This window comes from Catharus ustulatus, chromosome Z (assembly GCF_009819885.2).
Source record: "Catharus ustulatus isolate bCatUst1 chromosome Z, bCatUst1.pri.v2, whole genome shotgun sequence".
Lineage (NCBI taxonomy): Eukaryota > Metazoa > Chordata > Aves > Passeriformes > Turdidae > Catharus > Catharus ustulatus.
The window spans coordinates 58089882-58109109 of record NC_046262.2 but is presented as its reverse complement, the minus strand read 5'-3'; the positions used below and the strand labels follow the sequence as shown (position 1 = coordinate 58109109).

Below are 19228 nucleotides of genomic sequence, written 5' to 3'. Positions count from 1 at the left end.
CGTACACTGTGCACAACTTCTCAGCACTTTATATGCTCCAGAAGTAAAGGCAAGATACAGCTCTGTACTTTCTCTGTGTAAGGTCTGTCATGAAGCTGACTCATGGTATTGCTGCAGTCCAGGGTAGGGCTGCAGATCTGTGTGCAGGGAATCCTCTCTGCATCTTTTACAGCAACAAAAAAATAATTTATCTCCTCTGGCTGATTAGCACTGAGGTTCACAGGAGTCTCACAGATTCCTCTCATGCTCACACTACAGATCTAATTTAGATTTAGATCTAATTTAGATTTGCGCTAACCCTTAGTTTACTCCTTCTGAATTCATCCCTGGAAATATTTGCAGCAGGATGCAGACTCAACTCTGCCAGACCTTTCTCACCAGAGTGCTCTGGAATTATAAGGTCTCACTAGCTCTCCAGTCTTTTAGCTGAGAATATAAAAGGAGAAGACCTACAGCTACAGAATGATTTTTTGTTTCAGGTAATTGGATGTTGGGATCACTGAGGAATGAGATGACAGAGGAGTGCTTGTAATTAATCAGAACCATAAATATGATAAGTAAACTATGATAAATATGATATGATAAATATGATAAGAGCAAATAAGATAATGAGGGGGAAATGGACATGGGAAAATTGGATTGAACTATGCAATATTCAAATTAGTTTGAATTCAAATAAGTATTGCAACGGGGGCTTGCTTTAGTGTCAAAACTTCCAGATTTGGCAACTGCAGGAATTTGAGTTGTTTGAGTGCACAGGATGGCTGCACTTCATCAGAACATCTAGCCCATGCCTCACAGTGCTTAAAGCAAAACTAGGAGCATGGTAACCAGATAAAACACCTCTCTGCCAGCATCTAGTAATCTGCAAATCAAAAATTGCTTCTAATAAGAATGTCCTTTATGGATTCCACTTCCATGAGTATGCCTGGTTTGTTCTGAAGCCCAAGTGCACTCTTCAGCATCCACAATGTCCTGGCTAATGGGGTTCAACAGCTCAACAACTCATTACAGGGAGAACATTTTTTGTGTTTGTTTTGTCCATAACTGTTACCTTCCTTAGATACCCAGTAATCCTTGTGCCAAAACATGTAAGTAGTATTTACTTATCCTCTCTCTCCAAGACATTCCTTCTGCAGATTCTTCTCACTCATCGATTTTCCAAGCAGAAAAGTCACTGCTGGCTTGTTTTTTCTGTATCTTGCTGCATTTTTATTTTTCCCTGCAGTATTTATGTCTGAAAATAACTGGATTAAGATGGATTTGATCCCATGCTTAACTTAAAGGACAAAAGCATTAGTTCATAAATGAAGGCATTGGAAACTATCACAGCAACAGTAAACTTTGATTAAACCAATTTGCCACATCTTTCTAGGTGAGTCTCAACACCTCATTTCTCACATTCTAATTTTCATGACAATGATCTCTGGAAGGACTCACAAAAATTGTGGAGCAGTGTTATAGTTAAATGATATTAAAATGATCCTGGATATGACGTACTAGTCATGGGTTTCCATTTTGTGGAGTAACAGCTATTGGAGGGGATGGTGGGAAGAGGCAGAAGGGATAACTCTTCTGTCAGAAAATTTTCTGAAAGCTATGGACACCACATGATGCTCACTGCAGTTGTTGAGTGTCCAACCCAGAAACACAGAATGCTTTCCTTACCAGCAACTGTGATACTGAAACTATACTGGTACTATCTTTCCAAAAGATTTCACTACTATTGTAATTGTATTAGTATTCTCAAAAACCTATTGAAAAATCAGTACAATGCTGTATGTAAACATGAACACACATAGCTCTCGTTTGGGAGGACTCTAAAATCTCATCTGGTGTAGGCTTAACTGGTATGAAACTAATCTCCTCTGCAGGAGAAGGATCCCTCTCCTTGCCTCTGTTGAATTTCCTCCCACACTAGCTCTTGTTCCTTGTCAAAGGCAGCGCTGCTCAGTCTGTAGAGCCCTCTTCTGTGGTGCTAGCCCCATACTACCTTAATCTGGATGCACAAACCCATACTGGCCTCTCTTAATGCCAGCAAACACAGGTCTGAAGTACTTTAAATGGAAGATCCAGTTTACAAATACTCCAACTTGCTCTCTTTATGTAGTATATCCAACTCCTTCACCACTCATGTTACCAGCAATTTGCATTTACATCGAAATACAACAAGGGAACACCTTCAAATCCTGAAAAGTTGCTTCCTGTAAGTTCTCCCCCACCTTTACTCTCAAGGAACAGCAGTCTTCCTCACAATGGGCAACTTTTTAAGACCTGTCAGAAAGTCAGTCCTTAATCCATGTAAAGCAGACCACACTGATACGGAGGGGTCTATTTTTAAACACTACTGTCCTGCCAGGACATCTAAGTAATGTTAGATTCAGCTCAACAAATTCATCATCTCACAGAAAAAGCAAGAACAGTCTTGCTTGACAGGAGGTATCTTTGGTGTGGCTATTTGAATGTCAGTGATAGTTTAATTGAGTAACTGGTTCTCTGAACTAGGCACTTGTAAGTAAAGGACCATTGCTGTTGTTTTTATCTGCTAAGGAATCAGTATAGTAGCTCCCCTCTTGAACCTGAAAATGTTCCCCAACCCCTGCACTGGTTGTTGCTTCAGTTGACAATTTCTTCTCAGTGCTGCCCCTCAGTGATTGCATTTAATTCACCTGATGTATGGATCTTCTCTGCATCATATGTACATTCATATCCCAGATGCACCAATCGATATTCAACACCCCACTTCCCAGCTTTGTGACAGCTAGATAAGGGACAAAAAATACTTAGGTTTTGTAAATGCTTGTCTATGTTTAGATTACTGTCTTCTGGGGTTCTCTACAGTCATAGAGGAGGGCCCCTATAACAAAATTCTGGGTCACACATGTTATTTATCCAAAATAAGATAAATTAAGACAGCTCACCTGTCCCCAGGCCACTGAGTCTGGGACTATTTACATTCCCAACTTCTGAGCAACTTGCAGCCAGCATATTTTTTAAAGCCACAAAAATGCTTCCTTTTTCACCCAAAATTTTACCCACCAATCCCCTTCAGGAAACAAGCAGATGCAAATACTGAAGTGCTCTATACAGGAACAAGATGAGAGAGAAGATGGCTTCAGACCTCCTCTTTTAACCTCTTGCATGCCTGCTGAAAGCATCGCCCTACAGCATTAAGAGTGGGCACCACTGAGCTCAATTGCTGGTAGGGCAGCAGATGGATGCTGTGGTGGTTCAGGCTCAGGCTCAAGCAGATGTTAAGAGCAGTGTGTCATGGCAGAAAAATGTACCAGTATGTCTGTAGCACACATGACATCCACGCTGGAAGATGTGATGTGGCCTCTGTTCAAGTAAGGATCAGAAAACCAATTGCTCCTAGTCTCTCCAGGACACACAGTTTATGTTTTCCTCCCAAGCAGAGGGAACTGGGTTCCAGTTTTTAGTAGCTGTCTCACATCTTCCTACTTCTCAAATCAGATTTGCACAGTGCTCTGAGTCTTGCTATAGTCAGTGTATGAATTTTAGAAAGATCTGAAAATCACAGCTTAAGCATTTCAATGACATTAAAACATACATATTTTAAGATTCTCTGGTTTTAGAATCCCAAATTCTATTTTAAAGATGTGTTTAGATATTTCTTGCCCTGGTAAACAATGGCATCCCTAACAACTCTCTAAGACAAGGGCAAAGTCTATTATTCACAGTTTACAGATAGAACATGAATGCACAGAGAGGCTATGTATTTGCTGCAGACAAAACAACTGGCTAACTCACGTTCACTGAGATTTAGAACAATGTCCTAACAGTAGACTCTTTTTTTTCCTCTTCCTATGACACTTGCCTCTGTGCCATAGAAGCATACATTAAAACTGTGATAAGACAAGATAACAAAGTATAAAATTAAATGCTTCAAAACCAGTCAGCTTTCTGGTGTTAAAGCTCATATTTCTGTTTTTGGATTTGTTTTCTTTACATATTCAGTGATGCACACTTAAAATTTATTCTGCAAATTTCCCAGCAAACTAATTTACCATGGTGATTATAGAAGCAAATGTAGAGAAAACTGTGTAGAGAACCCAGAGGTGAGTAGATTTCTTTCTGTGTCTAACATTCAACAGTGTGATTGGAGAATGCTGGAGTAAGCTTCTGCTCATCCCAGAGATACTGTAGCATGTTCAAGCAGATGAAACACCAAGCTGAACTGAAATGCCATTTCTTTCTTCTTCTGAGAAAGGCCATACAGCATTTGAGAATTTGCTTTATTTTAGCCACCCAGTGGCAGAAGAAAATGCCTAACTTGTGTCATGTCCCTCATTCAGATGAAGCAAAGCTTACACTAGAAATTAACTTCTCTGCATTCTGACAAACATTTGCAGCAGCCCAAGCACAGGCGAAAAGTCAACTAACAAGCTTATATGAAAAACCTGTTGCTCTGCAGAGTGCTAAGCAAACAAGTTGGTTCATGGACCCACTCTAACACTTAAAATAAGGCTGAATACTTTTCATGCTGAGGTAAAATTCTTTCAATCTAATTAACTGCATACATTGCTTACTATATTTTATGAATTACCAGAAATAAAAAACTAAATGAAATATGTATAGAAAGTTAAGGTCCAGATTCTCAAGGCCTTCTATTATGTCAGCCTATTTTACCTACTGTAAAAGCTGCAATACACAAGGTGATAATATTAAATCCATAATGGCCTCATTGGTGTAAGATGCAGGGCACTAAGAACCAGAGCATCAGATAGACTTTGGTGAAAGGTTTCAGGACATCATGTGGAAATAAGTGTTTTTTGGTGCTCTTTTATGTAGCATTGAAAGAAACAACAATAATGTAAACCTTTTTTTTTTTTTTTTTTTTTTTTGTAATGTGGAGACAGAAGTGTTTCACAGCTATGCACTGCAGCACAGCATAGAGCAGTTCTGCAGTACAGTAGTGCCATAAAAGAGTCCCAAATCACTGGCAGAAGTGAGGTTTGCCTCTGGGGGAATATTCCTGGTGTTTTCACTTGAGATATGGCAATGCCTATGTTGATAGAAAACCAAGAACCAGCTTAAAAATGCGCATCTGCTTTCCACTGCCTGAAAATTAAATGGTTATAACTTCCCTCCTCCCCTTATAAAATGATACCGTTTGCTGCTTTACAGTTAATATTTTAGAGAGAAAAATCCCCTAATCTATTTCTTTTAAATCTGGTTGTTTTAAATTTCCATGGATCTATCAGCAGAGTAATGGACTTCAGAAAAATATGTTGGAACAACAGCAGCAGCAGAAGCAGCAGCAGCGGCCATTCCTGTTACATTACAAAAGAAATCTGTAACCTGTGCCAGCTACAGAAAAATGTAGCATCTGTTGATCACTGGGGGAACTGGGGAAGAGAACTTAAATCCATGAGGCCTCTGCCGTCTTCTGTTTCCCTTCAGATCTCCAGGTGTGTGGCCCCCGGCACGGACCGTGCCATCCGTCTGGGACTGGCACAGCTGCATCAACATCTCAGCCATGGGGAAGAAGAAGAGCTGGGTGTCACTTGAACAAGGGCGGGCTGTATGGGGCTGTCGGACTGGCAGTGCCCACAGAAACACAGGCCTTTTGACACAGTGCCTGTGACATGCTAGAAGATGAGCTGGCAGTTTCTGTATGCCAGGATGACAGTGGATCCCTAAAGACCCAAGCCCCTTCCTCACCAGGTGTTACTACCCATGTTCCTCCGACATCTGCACCAACTAAGCTCATGGTTCAATCCAAATACTCTACTAAATGTGAAAACAAAAGTTATAACTAAAATGGGGCTCAATCCTGCCTAGATTTTACCCCTGGCATAATGCAGCTCATCAGGAAATTTTTCTGAAATCATGTGCTCAGCTGGGGAGCTGAGATAACAGTTTAACTAGTAGATCAAACAATTACACAATTTTGATAATGCAGTGTATGTGTTTGATTGTCTTAAAATTAGCAACATCACAATTATTTTCTCACTAAAAGCCATCCTGCAGTAGATCATTTTGCTTGACTTCTTCATCAGCTAAGCAAAAACCTCCAACTGTGAAAAAAAATATATATTCAGCAGAGTACTGATTTTCTCCTGCAATCTCCTCCCCATTTATTCCTTCTTTTCTTCTCTATCATCAATCTTTTAAGCATGCCACTGTGCATTCACATTTTTCTTTCTGCACGTGTCAGCTCAACGCTCTTCCTCAGAGCCCTCTTTCTCCGCCAAATCCCGCAAAGCAGACTTTAACCACTCATCTCCCGAACAGGGAATTCCACACACAACTTTGCACAAGCTAGGCTCTCCGGGCGCTTCCCAGCCACTGTGCTGGAATCCCCCCTTCCCTCCAATAACCCACGGCTAAGGACAAAAGAGAAGTAAAAGGAAACTGACTTACTGCTATGGCTTGGAGCCTTTCCTTGTGCAACTCTGCTTCCGCCATCCTGGAGAGAAGGACACGGGAGGAGAGAGAGGGAGACCGGTGGGTGGGAGGGAGAAACAAAAACGCAAACAAAACCAAAACGGAGCGTACACCGCAGTCACCGGGGGAAAACTGGAGTAATTGCAAAGAAAGCCGAGCTCCTGTGTACCAGTCAGCCACTTTTGGAGGCACTGCAGGCTGGCTCACGGTACGATCATTTTAGTCACTGGACCAGTGCCTGCCTGGCTGCCTGTCTCCCAGCTGTATTGCTAACTGCATTTCAGTGCTGCTTCTGTGTGCTGGTGCTGTCACACAAACCATGTAGGCACTCTCCGAGCAGCTGAGCAGAGGGATAGCTCGCATGGCTATAATTTTTTGCGTTGACGTCTCAGCTCATTTGCTCCTCCTATGGGGTGCTGGGTCACGACAGGAGCTCGACATCAGCAGCGTGCACAGCAATACAGACCTGCCTGACTGCAGCAGAGGAGGCAGACAGCTGTGGCACAGCATGTCCTTAGCGAGCGCGGCGCAGCGCGCAAGGAAGGACGGTGGCACATGGCGCAGGGAGGGAGATGCGGCAGCCGGGCAGGCGGGCGGCGGCTCCAGCCCCTCTAGAGCAGGCTGGGGTAAGGGAAAGGACAGCGCTGCCAGGAGGAGGGAGAGCGAGGACTCTGGGGCAGCTGCACAGAGTCGCGGCAAAAGGCTGCTGCTGCAGGGCAGCCCTGAGCAGCAGTGACGAAAAGCGTCTGGGTGGGGACGGGGAGGTAAGGTGTCCGCACATCTGCATGTTTCACATCATTCACATCAGACATGCAAAGTGATAAAGCTGTGTGTACGGCCTCACTGTAGAAGAATCCAGTGCTATAAACAGAGGAGAAGGAGGCAGGTGAGGAAGTGAGGGGACACCTGAGCCAGGATCACAAGGGCACCCATGACTTCAAGCTTGGCTTTGGTTTTGCATGCAAACTCCTCACACTTTTATTTTTATTTGTATGATCGTCTTTCTGCTTCATTTTCTCAGAGATGGCAATGAAGCCCCCCCACTCCCTCGCAGTCCTGTCCCATGGGGTGCCATGGGTGGAAGAATCTCTGAGCCAGGGCACCCACCAGACCAGATGGTGGGTGGGGGCTGACCATGACATTGTGGGGCTGTCCTGCCATGAGCATTATATGCTGCAAAATGCACTTTTACATGTCTCCTGCCATGCAGGAGTGTGTTTTGCAGCATATAATTTTTATGTGATAACCTCTTGCTGCTAAGACAGGAAAATGCCACCATCTTGAAGGAAAGCAATCTGGAAGTCACCCTGTTTCCCACATGTCTGCTCTTTCAAAGGCATTTTAGTATTGCACATCCCAGTTTCCTCTCTCAGACATCTTTCACCTTCATCCCAGTTCCAGTTCCAGGCCGTGCTACTTGCTGCAAGCTGTTTTTCAAGGCAGCTGCTTTGTCAAGTGTTTTCACCTCCTGGTCCTATTTTCCTTACTGGTGCGCAGTTTCCTTGTCTTGTGACACCATGTTAAAATGACTTCTTGCTTAGCTTTACCTCCTTACTTCCAGCTCCAATAAGTCACTGTGGCCAAAAGGCAAAGTTTTATTGCCATATCCCCACTGGGGCAGTATGAGTAAGTGCGGGAGGGGGGATCACAGCTAAGGAAAATGCAACAGTTGCAGCTACATGCTGGAATATTCTCTCAGTCTTCCAGCCTTAAATTAATTTATTGAATAGCAGCTGCCCTCTAGCCTGCTTGGTCTCTTTTTCTTCTTGTTGTTCTTCAAAATCTCTCCTTTTTATTTTCCATTACCATGCAAAGGTTCAGGCATTGCTATTTGTATTACTACAGCTGGTTTTGAAATATCCCACCACGCAGGATCCAGACATCTCTACTCCCACATGTGCTCTGAGAACATATATGGGCAACTGCTACTAAGGCTTGATAGCTATGCAATTAAATCCCTTCAATACCCTTCTCATGTTTTGCTGTTAAGCCTTGCCCAGGGAAAGAATTCTGCTACAGGCTATATCCAGCAAATACAAGGGTTATACCCCAGTGCTTACTGGAGCTGGAATGGACAGCCTATTCATGCTACAACCTGTAGTCACATTGCACATTGCCAGAGTTGTGTGCAATATGTCTCACTTTAGGCCATGCCCTCTTTCCTTCCGTATGACATCCACTCAGGAAGACATTTAAGCATATATTTAAGTGCATTCCAGACAGTCTTACATAGAAATGGATGTGAATATTTAAATTATGGTACAGAACTGGACTCTGTACCCCCTCCCCTCGCCCCCTCCTTGTTTAGCCTCTCTCCAATTTAACTGCAGTGCTTTTTGCCAACAGGAGATAAGCAGGGTGCATCCCTGATCTGTGCTGCAGCATTTCTGATTCCAATGAAACATACTGCAGGGCTGTGCACCCCTCCAGCTTAGTTTGCCACGGAAACATGGATCAGCTCTGTTGACTCTTTGTGACTATACAGGAATGATAGAGGTTGCATCTGCAATTGCATCAAAGCAGTTTCTTGCTCTTGTCTTACAGCGAGGAAAGGCTGGAAGTCATGCAACAGTAATATCTGTTAGTTTCTCTACGTGTAGTTCTACATTTCTCTGCATATAGCTTTCTCTCATATAGCTTGAAGCCTGTGATGCAATAAGGTTGAAATCCTTTACCAAGGCATTTCACAGAGCACACCCAGCTGAAATGACATCTGTGAGGTGACTTACTACACCATGGTGGAGTCTGCAGCAGAGCCCCTGTAAGACATTTAGTTAGGGAAAGAATTTTAAATGGAACAAAACAAAGCATATCCCCAGTCCATTTTCAAATATATTTTTTCATCCATGTTTGTTAAGATTTTGCTTCCAGAATGTTTTGCTAGGTTGGTAAGGGACTTGAATTTAAAATAAAAAGAAATTTTGTTAAATTCTAAAGAATTTTTCCCCTTTCTTTTAGGGAAGGAGATCAGGGTGATATTTCCAAATTTTGAAGACACTAGTAAAACAAGAGAGGTTGGAATGTGTAGGGAGGAGCAAGGAGATTCTGGAAGAGTAGATAAAAGCTGGTTTAATACACTTTGTTCAGTAGCTAAAAATGGAAAGAAAGAAAGAAAAATATATCCCTTTTATTTCTTCGAATGTCAGTTCAGATGCTGTTCTTTCCACAGAAATTTTTAAAAGAGCAAGAACTGCTAAATCCTAATAATGTGTGAATTGCATCCCATTTCCATACAAAACAGACTTTTATTTTCTTTTCTTTGGAAAATAGTGTAGGAAAGAATCTGCAGACCCTGTTCAGTGCTGGAAAAGATCCTGAAAGCATTCTGAGCTATGTGTAGCCTGAACTTTAAACGAGACATCTTAGTTATATGGTGAAAATCAGGTTTTTGTCCTTGCCATGCAGCTGAACTGGATTGGGAAAGGTTCTAGTTTAAATCACCTGTGTTTGGTTTTGGTCAAGCCAGCCAGGTTGTATTTTTGCCATTGCGCTGCATATTATAAGAACTCTTGTGCATGATGCCAGGAATCTTGTCCTTAGGAAGCCTTTGGCTTCCCATCCTCCTGGCTGTTGGTAGACTGAGAGAAAAGAAACCAGAGTTTGTCCTGAAGACTGCATGAGGAAAGCATGTGCATACACATGATGGCCAGGATTAGCACCTCAGCCATTGCAAATGATGTATTTTTGAGGCGACTATTTACTGGTTGGATCTTGGCAGTGGCTGTCAGGAAAACACAGAGCAAGGAGGGAAAACAGGCTTCATATTTGCATTTCAGATTCTTTAAGAGAAGATACTTCTGGCTCTTAAAATTACCACATGCCAACATGTTGCATTGTGCTGCACTAACACTGCTCTGGCATTCTCAATATTGTCAAGCATCCATGCCTACAGCATGTTTGAACCATATTATTTTCTTCTAAGTCGAAATTCTGAGGTTTGATTAATCTTTCTTTACCTGTCTTACCAGAGTCTGGCTATATTAAAATAGTTCAGGAATTAATAGGTCATCTGAACTTTTGGATACCTGAGCTCATCACCCATGCTTGTTTTTTGGACTTCCTCCAACACTGTGCCTCACACTACATACCCTTCAAAGTTTCTGGCAGCGCCACCATCCGAAACTTCCAGGAGAGCTACTCCATCTGCAGTTTTAATTGCAGCTCTCTGCCTCACCACACAGAAGTGTCTTCCTGTCCTTCTCTCACCTGTACAGCTTGCTGGAGGTATGGAGTGCCTTCAACACCAGGGGTTATGCTTGTGCCTCTTGAACTCACAGTTGTGAGCTGCAGAGACCCTCATCCCAGTGAGACATCACTCCAGGACAGCTGTCCTCATCCTACCTGGACACATTAACCCAGTAAGTGGTGAGTGTTTGATGGGGACTGTTCTTCAAACTCTTCACACTCACTCAGTGTTCTTGGTGGAGGAAGGTGACTGATACATTGACCAATACTTGTGACTTGTAATGGTGAAAGTGCGAAGCTGAACATACAAATATGTGCCCTCACCTTTCTGTGGAGTAGCAGATGCTACCACCAGTATGCTTTCTTCATTCCCCATTCCCCCGTGCATGGATTGTCATGGGCACAGCCCCCAGGCAGTGTGGGCTGGTGAGAAAACCAGCCTGTGCAAGAAGAAAAGCAAAGGCTTGGAAATGTCCCCTCCATCCCTCAGAGTACTTTGCACCTAGAAAATATAGATGGTGAAACTGTGAGTTATACGTCTGAAGCTGAAGAAAAGAGCAGTGGCAGAGGTCAACCTATACCTCTGAGTCCAGTTTTCTAAGAATGGTCACAAGATGATTCCTTCTTTATAGAAAAGAATTTTTTAAAATGAAACTTGGAGTAACTGAAGTTACTTCTTCTCCCCTATTCCTTTTTTATTTTTTTTTTTCTGTTTGCCACCTGCTATCAAGACATGGAGTTGAAATGCATGCAGGAGGAGATAGCATTGTGTAAGAAATAAAAAGCTAGAGCTTGGGGCTTTGTTTTAAACATTCCCAAGACAGCAGGTTTATGAATAGGTAAGCCATAAATTATTAATAAATGCAGTCTATGAAGTTTTTCCATGTTTGCTCAGTTTTTTTTCTGCAGCCACGGGAAGGTTGCACTGAGAAGTCCTCTGGCTAGAAGGTCTCTATGTAGTTATGACAGCTTCATGGCACCTCCTCTCAGCAGGCCACCAGATGCTGGGAGTGGTAGGGGCCCTCAAGAGACACCACAGATGAGAAATCTGGCCAAATGATGTTTGTTGTCCCTAAACAGTGGCTTGTTTTAGCTGGAATGAGGGATTTGAAGCAGTTGTTTTCCTGAGACCTGTTGCTCTGCCATCTCCACTACCATGCTAAAACAGCCTCCTGCTAGCCTGGGGTTTCTTCAGCACCTTGCAGTAACTTGGCAGCTACTAATGTCCTTGGCAGTAACTTAAGAAATGAGCCACAGAGCATTGCCTGCCAAGAGCAGCTCTGAAGATGCTGTTTGCTGTGACTTTCCTTGAAGTAGGGAAGAAGAACAAATTATGTATGAACTTCTCTTTTCTCCCTTTTTTCCTTGCCAGGTAGCTGGGTTATTTGAAGATTCCCAGGGGGAGGAAGCAGTCTGTCTCCTCTTGGGATTTCAGTGCTGGCTGCTAGCACTGCAGCTTGCTTACCCAGCTGTAGCATCTGGGAAACTACAGACCTGTCAGCCTGACCTCAGCAAGGTAAGGTTATGGAGCAGATCATCTTGAGTGTGATCAAATGGCACCTACAGGACAACCTGGAGATCAGACCCAGCCTGCATGGGATTGGGAGGAACAGATCCGGCCTGACCAACCTGGTCTCCTTTTATGACCAGGTGATTCACCTGGTGGATGCAGGAAAGGCTGTGGATGTTGTGTACCTGGATTTTAGCAAGGCCTTTGGCACTGTCTCCCACAGCATTCCCTGGAAAAGCTGCCGCCTGTGGCTTGGACAGGAGCACTGGGTACTGGATTAAGAACTGGCTGGAGGCCGGGCCCAGAGAGTGGTGGTGAATGGTGCTGCATCCAGCCGGGGATCAGTCACCAGTGGTGTCCCCCAGGGGTCTGTGCTGGGGCCTGTTCTGTTCAATATTTTTACTGACATGGATGAGGGTATTGAGTCCTTCATTAGTAAATTTGCAGAGGACACTAAGCTGGGAGCATGTGTCAATCTGTTGGAAGGTAGGAGGGCTCTGCAGAGAGACCTGGACCAGTTGGATGGATGGGCAGAGTCCAATAAGATGAAGTTTAATAAAGTCCAAGTGCTGAGTCCTGCATTTTGTTCACAACTCCCTGCAGTGTTACAGGCTGAGGACAGTGTGGCTGCACAGTGCCCAGGCAGAAAGGGACCTGGGGGTGCTGGTACAGCCGACTGAACATGAGCCAGCAGTGTGCCCTGGTGGCCAAGAAGGCCAAGGGCATCCTGGTTGTATGAGGAATATGTGGCCAGCAGGAGCAGGGAAGTCATTCTTCCCCTGTACTCAGCACTGGTGAGGCTGCACCTCGAGTGCTGTGTCCAGTTCTGTTCCCTCTATTTAGGAAGGACCTTGAGACGCTTGAATGTGTCCAGAGGAGGCAACAAGGCTGGTGAGGGATTTGGGACACAAACCCTGTGAGGAACAGCTGAGGGAACTGGGGTTGTTTAGCCTGGAGAAAAGGAGACTCAGGGTGACCTTATCACTCTCTATAATTCCCTGAAATCAGTGACAGGATGAGAGGACAGAGTCTCTTAAGCTGTGCCAGAAGAGGTTTAGGCTGGACACTTGGAAGAAGTTCTTCACAGAAAGAGTGGCATTAGAATGGACTGCACAGGGAGGTGAAGGAGCCACTTTCCTGAAGGTGTTAAAGAAAAGGCTGGATGTGGCACACCCTGACATAGTCTAGGTGACAGGGTGGTGTCAGGTAAATTTAGGTAATAGATTGGACCTGATGACCTCAAACATCTTTTTCAAGGAACAGTAATATCATGACTATAAGGTTCACCCTTTTGACTAAAATTTTTCCCCGAACCTGAAAGTGCACCTTATAGTCCGGTGCGCCTTATATAATGGACAAAGTTGTGAAATTTGCCAACCCGGAAGTGTGAACTGCAATGGGGGGCCAGTGCCGTGGGAGCACCGAGTCACGAGGGGAGGGAGCCAGCGCTGGCCCCGGCCTCTGTGGGAGTGCCCGCAGCACGGGGAGGACACCTGCGGCTGCATTTAAAGGCTACGCCAATCTGTGAAAAATGTTTGCAAATTGAGCACCTGCCAGTAATTTGTTACTTTGTTGCACAAGGTACAGCTCCTTGCTGCAAAAAAAAAGTGCGAGTCGTGAGCCGAGCTGCGAGGGGGGGTGGTGCCACAGGAGCACTGAGCCACAAGGTGGGGCGGGAGCGGGCAGCCCCCAGCCAGCAGGAGTCACACACGGAGAGAGGGAGTAGGCAGCACTGTGCCACCCCGAGCCGTGGGCGGCCCTGAGCTGCCCTGAACCGCAGCAACCCTGAGGTGTGAGCAATGGCCGCCCCGAGCCCTGCCTCGTCAGCTGGGGGCGGGCAGGAGTGCCAGGCCCTGTGCATGGGGAGGGCGCTTGGGGCTGTGTTTAAAGGCTATACCAATCTGTTAAAATGTTTGCAAATTGAGCACCTGCCAGTAAACTCCACGATTGCGTGATTCTGTTACTAAATCATTACTTAGTTGAGCACGGCATGGACCTTCGCTGCAAAAAAAAGAGGGTACTTTATAGTCCAGTGTGCCTTATATCATGTACAAAGTTGCGAAATTTGCCGACTCCCGGAGATATGCCTTATAGTCCGGTGCGCGTTATGGTCATGAAATTACTGTAGTTGCTTCTGTGATGCTGTCCTAGCCCAGCTCCTGGGGAGTAGAGTGGGATAGGATGACCTGCAGAGGAGAAATGTTAAGACAACTTTTCCCAAATTCCTTTAGTCTCTGAAATTACACAAAAAGAAAATCCTGACTTATCCTTCCACTTTCTATTCCCAGTGCCTCCCTTTGCATTCAACATCCACTTGAGACAGAGAGAAATGATTGGAACAAGTAATACTGCCAGCATTACTGTGCAGGACAGAGACAAATCTGAGAATAGGATAACTCCCTTCACTAAAAAGGGGATTTTTTGTTGAATTTCAATTCTATCAGCAAAATTATGCCACCGAAATAGGTCACCCCCCCTTAGTCATGCATCTCTCTTAGCTGTTAATGAGCTGAGAATTGTGTGTACCTAGGACTTTTGTTATTCACCCCATTTGAAACATTTTGTAGCTTGAGTTTCATTGTTCCTGACAAACTGTAATGCTGATACAGAGGAGGCTTTTGCCCCTCCAGTCCCTTAAAACTGGCTTGACTATTCTTTATGCAAAGAAAAAGTGTACATTTTTTTGCTTTAGATTTTAAAACTAAAACTTGGTTCCTTGTAGGTTCTGGCATTTTTCTCTCTTTTCAAACAACTCAGACTGCAGCAGGAAAACTGCTTTTAGTGGTTTTTATTTCTGTTCTTGTTCCTTCTGATCATTCTTCACATATAGTACATTGCTGAAATGATATTCCCTTAAAAAATGCTAAAATGTTTACTGCTGAGGTTTGGATTAGTACACTGGATTTTGCTTCAGAACTGAGATTGCAAAGTAAATAATAAGTTATCTGCAGCCCAAAAGACAAAAGCTGTAGAAAGGTGAAAATAAATGAGTGTTGCAGAATGTATGTGGGGCCAGAATCTCAATAATTGTTTTTTACTACTACTGGATCACACTGCAATCTTTGGGGCTTTTCTCCCCCAACATGTGTTCAGAAGATAATTTAATACCTATTTTTTAAACTTCCTTTTGTTACCAGATCCTTTAGACTATTATTAGTTTTGTCTCCTATCCGTAAGGTCGCAAAAGAAGGGCTATGGTATTGGCACTGGATCTGTAATGCCAAAAAAATTTTGAGGAGTTCATACCTGTCTACAAGGGAAGCTTTTGTTAATGACAAACTTTTAGCTAAGGCAAAAAGCTAGGAAAATTATGACATCATTACCTTCCTTCTCAGTGGAAGGGCTGCCCAGAGAGGTCTCTACAGCTTGTCTGCATAAAGATTGTCATTTAACAATGGGCATTTAAACCAGCCCACCTCAATTTCAGCACATTATAGGAACATAAGAACTAGAATTTTGATTTTTATCTCCTTGATAGAGAGGAGTTAAATGCATCAATTAAAATAAGGGACCTTAACAGTACTTTGAAAGAGTGAGTCAGATTGGAGTCAAGTCTATTTATCACAGTCCATCTTTCTGAAATCCTCCTGAGACCTGCCATGTATCCTTTGAGCCTGCTTGTCAGTGGTTCCAGCCCCAGAAAAAACTCAAAAACCAAATCAACCAAAAAACCCAAATGAAATTATGTATTTTTAGACAGTATGCCATTTCTAGTCCTCTAACCTGACAAAAACTGGAAACCTTCCACGCAGAAATTGTCTCCTGGCCTTTTGGCTTCTGCTTCAGAGAGTGGCAGACTCACAAAGAGACAAAAATAACTGGCTACTTTCTGGACACATGCTGAAAGTTTGATGTGAATTTTGGATCAGTCTACATCACGTTCAAATTAGTGCATCTGACTTCTTTTGTTATCGAGGGAAGTCATTAAGCTTTTCACAGCCTGAGGCAGCCACAGAGTGCCAAGAGTTTGCCTTGAACAGAGATATGTGTTTATTATGTGAAGATCCTGCGCTGCATATGTGAAAGTTTTTTCCAAGGATCATTAAGGCTGTTCCTTTTCTGTGGTCACTATTCCAGTGATAAAATCACAGGACACAATCACACTGTCATGTCCCTTTCCAGGGAAATGTATCCTCCCTGGTTCCTTGCTCAGAATCATGGCAAGAAGGTATTATTCTCTCTAGTGCTTTTTCAAGACTAGTACTACAGACAGCAGATGCTTAAAAAAATCTTAATCAGAATTCCTGAGGAATATGCAAATTCCACTGGCTTCCTATTTGTGTCCCTCTAATGGCATTATCTTATGCTTTAATGCTGTAAGGTACAAACTGGAGGAGTGTTCTGTGTTGTATTGCATACCACATACAAGCATCACTCAAGATGACATTACCATTAAACTGGTATCTCTGGTGTGCATCTAATTAGTAAATCATCTTTATATTTTGCACCTCTAACTTTTAAGACCTTGTTTGGTAAGCAGCATTCAGAAAAGATAGTTTTCATTAAATCTAGTAGTCAGAAGTTCCTAAGATGAAATTTAATGCTGGTTTACAAAGCAGACATAATGATTGACATTGTCTTCCATTAATTTGAGTGAAAAATGATTCTTAAACCTCTAGACTGCTTTGAAATTCCCTGTCAATGTGTCTACATTTTGAGCTTCTGCATATACTCCAATTTTGAAACCTGGAAGAGAATAGAAGACACAATTGTTTCAAAACTAGGCAGTCACCCACCCTTTCAAATAAAGATATTTGGGAAGATGTTGAATACTTTAACTTTGAAAACTTCCAGTTATGTCTTAATTTAGTACTTAGCAGGCTTTTTCACCTTTCTCCAACTTTCTCTGGTTTATGTCTCCTGTACCAGAGAATAACATGTGGAGCAAGGCTGCAGGTATCCTCAATTTCATCATAAATTCAAACCTCTCCCAAAAGGTCTGAAGTGTTCTCATGTACGTAGTGTACTTACTGCTAGATGTGTCAGGAATGAAAACAAAAAAGGTTCCCTAAGAGGCTGGAACTGGTTTACAAAGGGCACATACTGTGAGAGAGCCTACTGTAGCTCTGTGCTCTGTGTATTTGTTCATCATTCATTAAAATAATAGTAACCATGTAGCAATGCCATCTGCACAAATGGAGAAGAAAGCAGCATGTCAGATTGTTAATTTAACAATATGTAAGTCTTCTTGAATTATTCTTTTGCAGAACTAAAACTTTGCAGATTTCCCCTAGGTGATTTGAATCAATTAGTGAAATGAAAAAATCCCTCAGTTGAGGCTTGCTTCTGCCACAGAGTGCTCCTCACATCACAAGTCTGAGACTCTTTCTTAAAGATGGTGGAGGAACCTTGCTTTCCTTATAAAGTTGTAAAGAGACAAACAGATACAGCTGATGAAAAAAAATGCATCTCTGCTTTATGGTGTTTCCCAACAGGATTGTCTACTCTTTGCTCACATAAAAGAAAAATAATCTCATTTTTTCTACGTTTTTCCTTTATTTATTTAGATGACCAATTTATTTGGTCTTCTAATGTTATGGGAATTACAACGTTTGCAGTTTGGGCACCCAACAAAAGTATAGAGAGAGTGGCTGCATGAGATCTTTTCGGAAAAATTAATTTTATCCACATTTTAGATTGTTCCTGTAGTGAAAAAAATTACTTTTATAAAAATGATAAGTATATTTTAAAAAATATATATTTTAAAGACTAATAAAATACAGTAAAATACAGTAATTTCACAAGCCGCACCTGATTATAAGCCGCACTGTCGTTCGCAGCGAGGACCCACGTGCAACAAAGTTGCCAATTAGTAACAGAATCGCAAGATTGCCGGGTTTACTGGCTTGGCTTGGGGCCACTCGGCGCTGGCTGCCGCTGCCACCACTGCTGGGCTCGCTTGACCTGGCCCAGTGCTGCCCTGCGGCGGCAGGCAGAGATGGAGCCCGCCCACACCTGTGGCAGCGGCAGCAGGCAGAGACAGAGCCCACCTGCTCCCGCGGCAGCGGTGGGAGGTGGGCATGGAGTCCCCCGCCCCCCCCCCCCGCGCTGCCGGCGGCACGGAGCCTGCCTCCACCCGCCGTGCAACAGAGTAACCAATTTGTAACAATCGCAAAATCCTGGGTTTTACTGGCAGGTGCTCAGCTCGGTACCTCGGCTTGCATGTCCGGGTTTGGAAATTTCAGTACTTTTTTCATATATTAGCCGCTCCTGAGTGTAAGCTGCATTTCCGGGTTGGGATCAAAATTTTAGTCAAAATGGTGCAGCTTAAACGTGAAATTACTGTACTTCCAGTTGAGAGTTATCAAAAGACAAAATGTTTCTTGATTCTAGTGCCCAGGTGGTCACTAGACTCAAGAAAGATGGTCATGGTGTGGTTTTATAGCTATTTCAGTGAACTTCAAGTATGCATAAACCTATGTACCTATGTCCACAGCAGATGTCAATTTTATGTCTGATGTGTGATGACAATGAAGTGACAAGAGCCCTGGACTCATTTGTTTCAAGCAACATCTTCAATGTGTCTTTTACTGGACATGTTATTAATTGCCCAACCACAGTTCAACTATACTAAAAGCACGTATCTCCATGTTGACATGAGAGTCCCATTTAAGGATGATGGGACTTTTCAGAAAACAGGGACCATATGGAAGAAGGGACATTTAAAGTAATATTTTGAGTTTTCTCATTTCAAATCTAGGAATTTCACAATTTCTCTTCCAACCACCCTCCCTACCCCCCTCTCCCCCAATATATCTTTGAGTCAGTAAGACTACTTGCAAAACAAACTCTAACCTAAACAAGTTAAATTAATTCATTTAGTGGAGTAGATTAATAAGCAGATGTTCTGTAGATGTCATTACTGATCAAGCCCTGACAACTTTCAAATCATCCTTCTATGAAAGTATTTCTTTGCCTCTCTTCTTGTCTTCTCATCTTGTTTTTTAATGTGAACTCTGCAGTACTGGGACTGCTTGCTTTGTGGCTGCTGAAGAAGGATGATTAGTGAAAGGATGATTAATTAAATTTAATAATAAAAACTTAGAAATTATAATATGTATTTTTATTTTTGGTTGAAAAAATTATTTGAAGCCCTTCTTATTAGTATCTTCAAAATAATAA

At 43.0% G+C, this 19228-nt stretch overlaps 1 protein-coding gene and 1 long non-coding RNA gene across 7 annotated transcripts in view; one reads left to right on the top strand and one right to left on the bottom strand.

The window, feature by feature from the left end:
• The window catches only part of PALM2AKAP2 (PALM2 and AKAP2 fusion), a 268357-nt gene extending 261589 nt beyond the window's left edge, over window positions 1–6768 (bottom strand). For 2 of the 5 annotated variants that reach the window (XM_033084953.2, XM_033084954.2), the window contains exon 1: window positions 6388–6753. In XM_033084953.2, coding sequence (XP_032940844.1) covers window positions 6388–6432 — 45 coding nt within the window. In that variant the 5' untranslated portion in view covers window positions 6433–6753. Of the gene's footprint in view, window positions 1–6387 lie in introns of all 5 variants that reach the window. The other 3 variants (XM_033084949.2, XM_033084951.2, XM_033084950.1) reach the window with 3 other exon arrangements.
• A 249-nt stretch (window positions 6769–7017) lies between these two features.
• LOC117010462 lies at window positions 7018–12388 on the top strand. Of its 2 annotated transcripts, none has more exons than XR_004420678.2 (3): window positions 7018–7175; window positions 10626–10769; window positions 11969–12388. It is a non-coding gene; the product is annotated as an uncharacterized LOC117010462 (long non-coding RNA). The 2 variants fall into 2 exon arrangements; XR_004420679.2 differs by having other exon boundaries at window positions 10626–10776.
• The last annotated feature ends 6840 nt before the right edge of the window (window positions 12389–19228 follow it).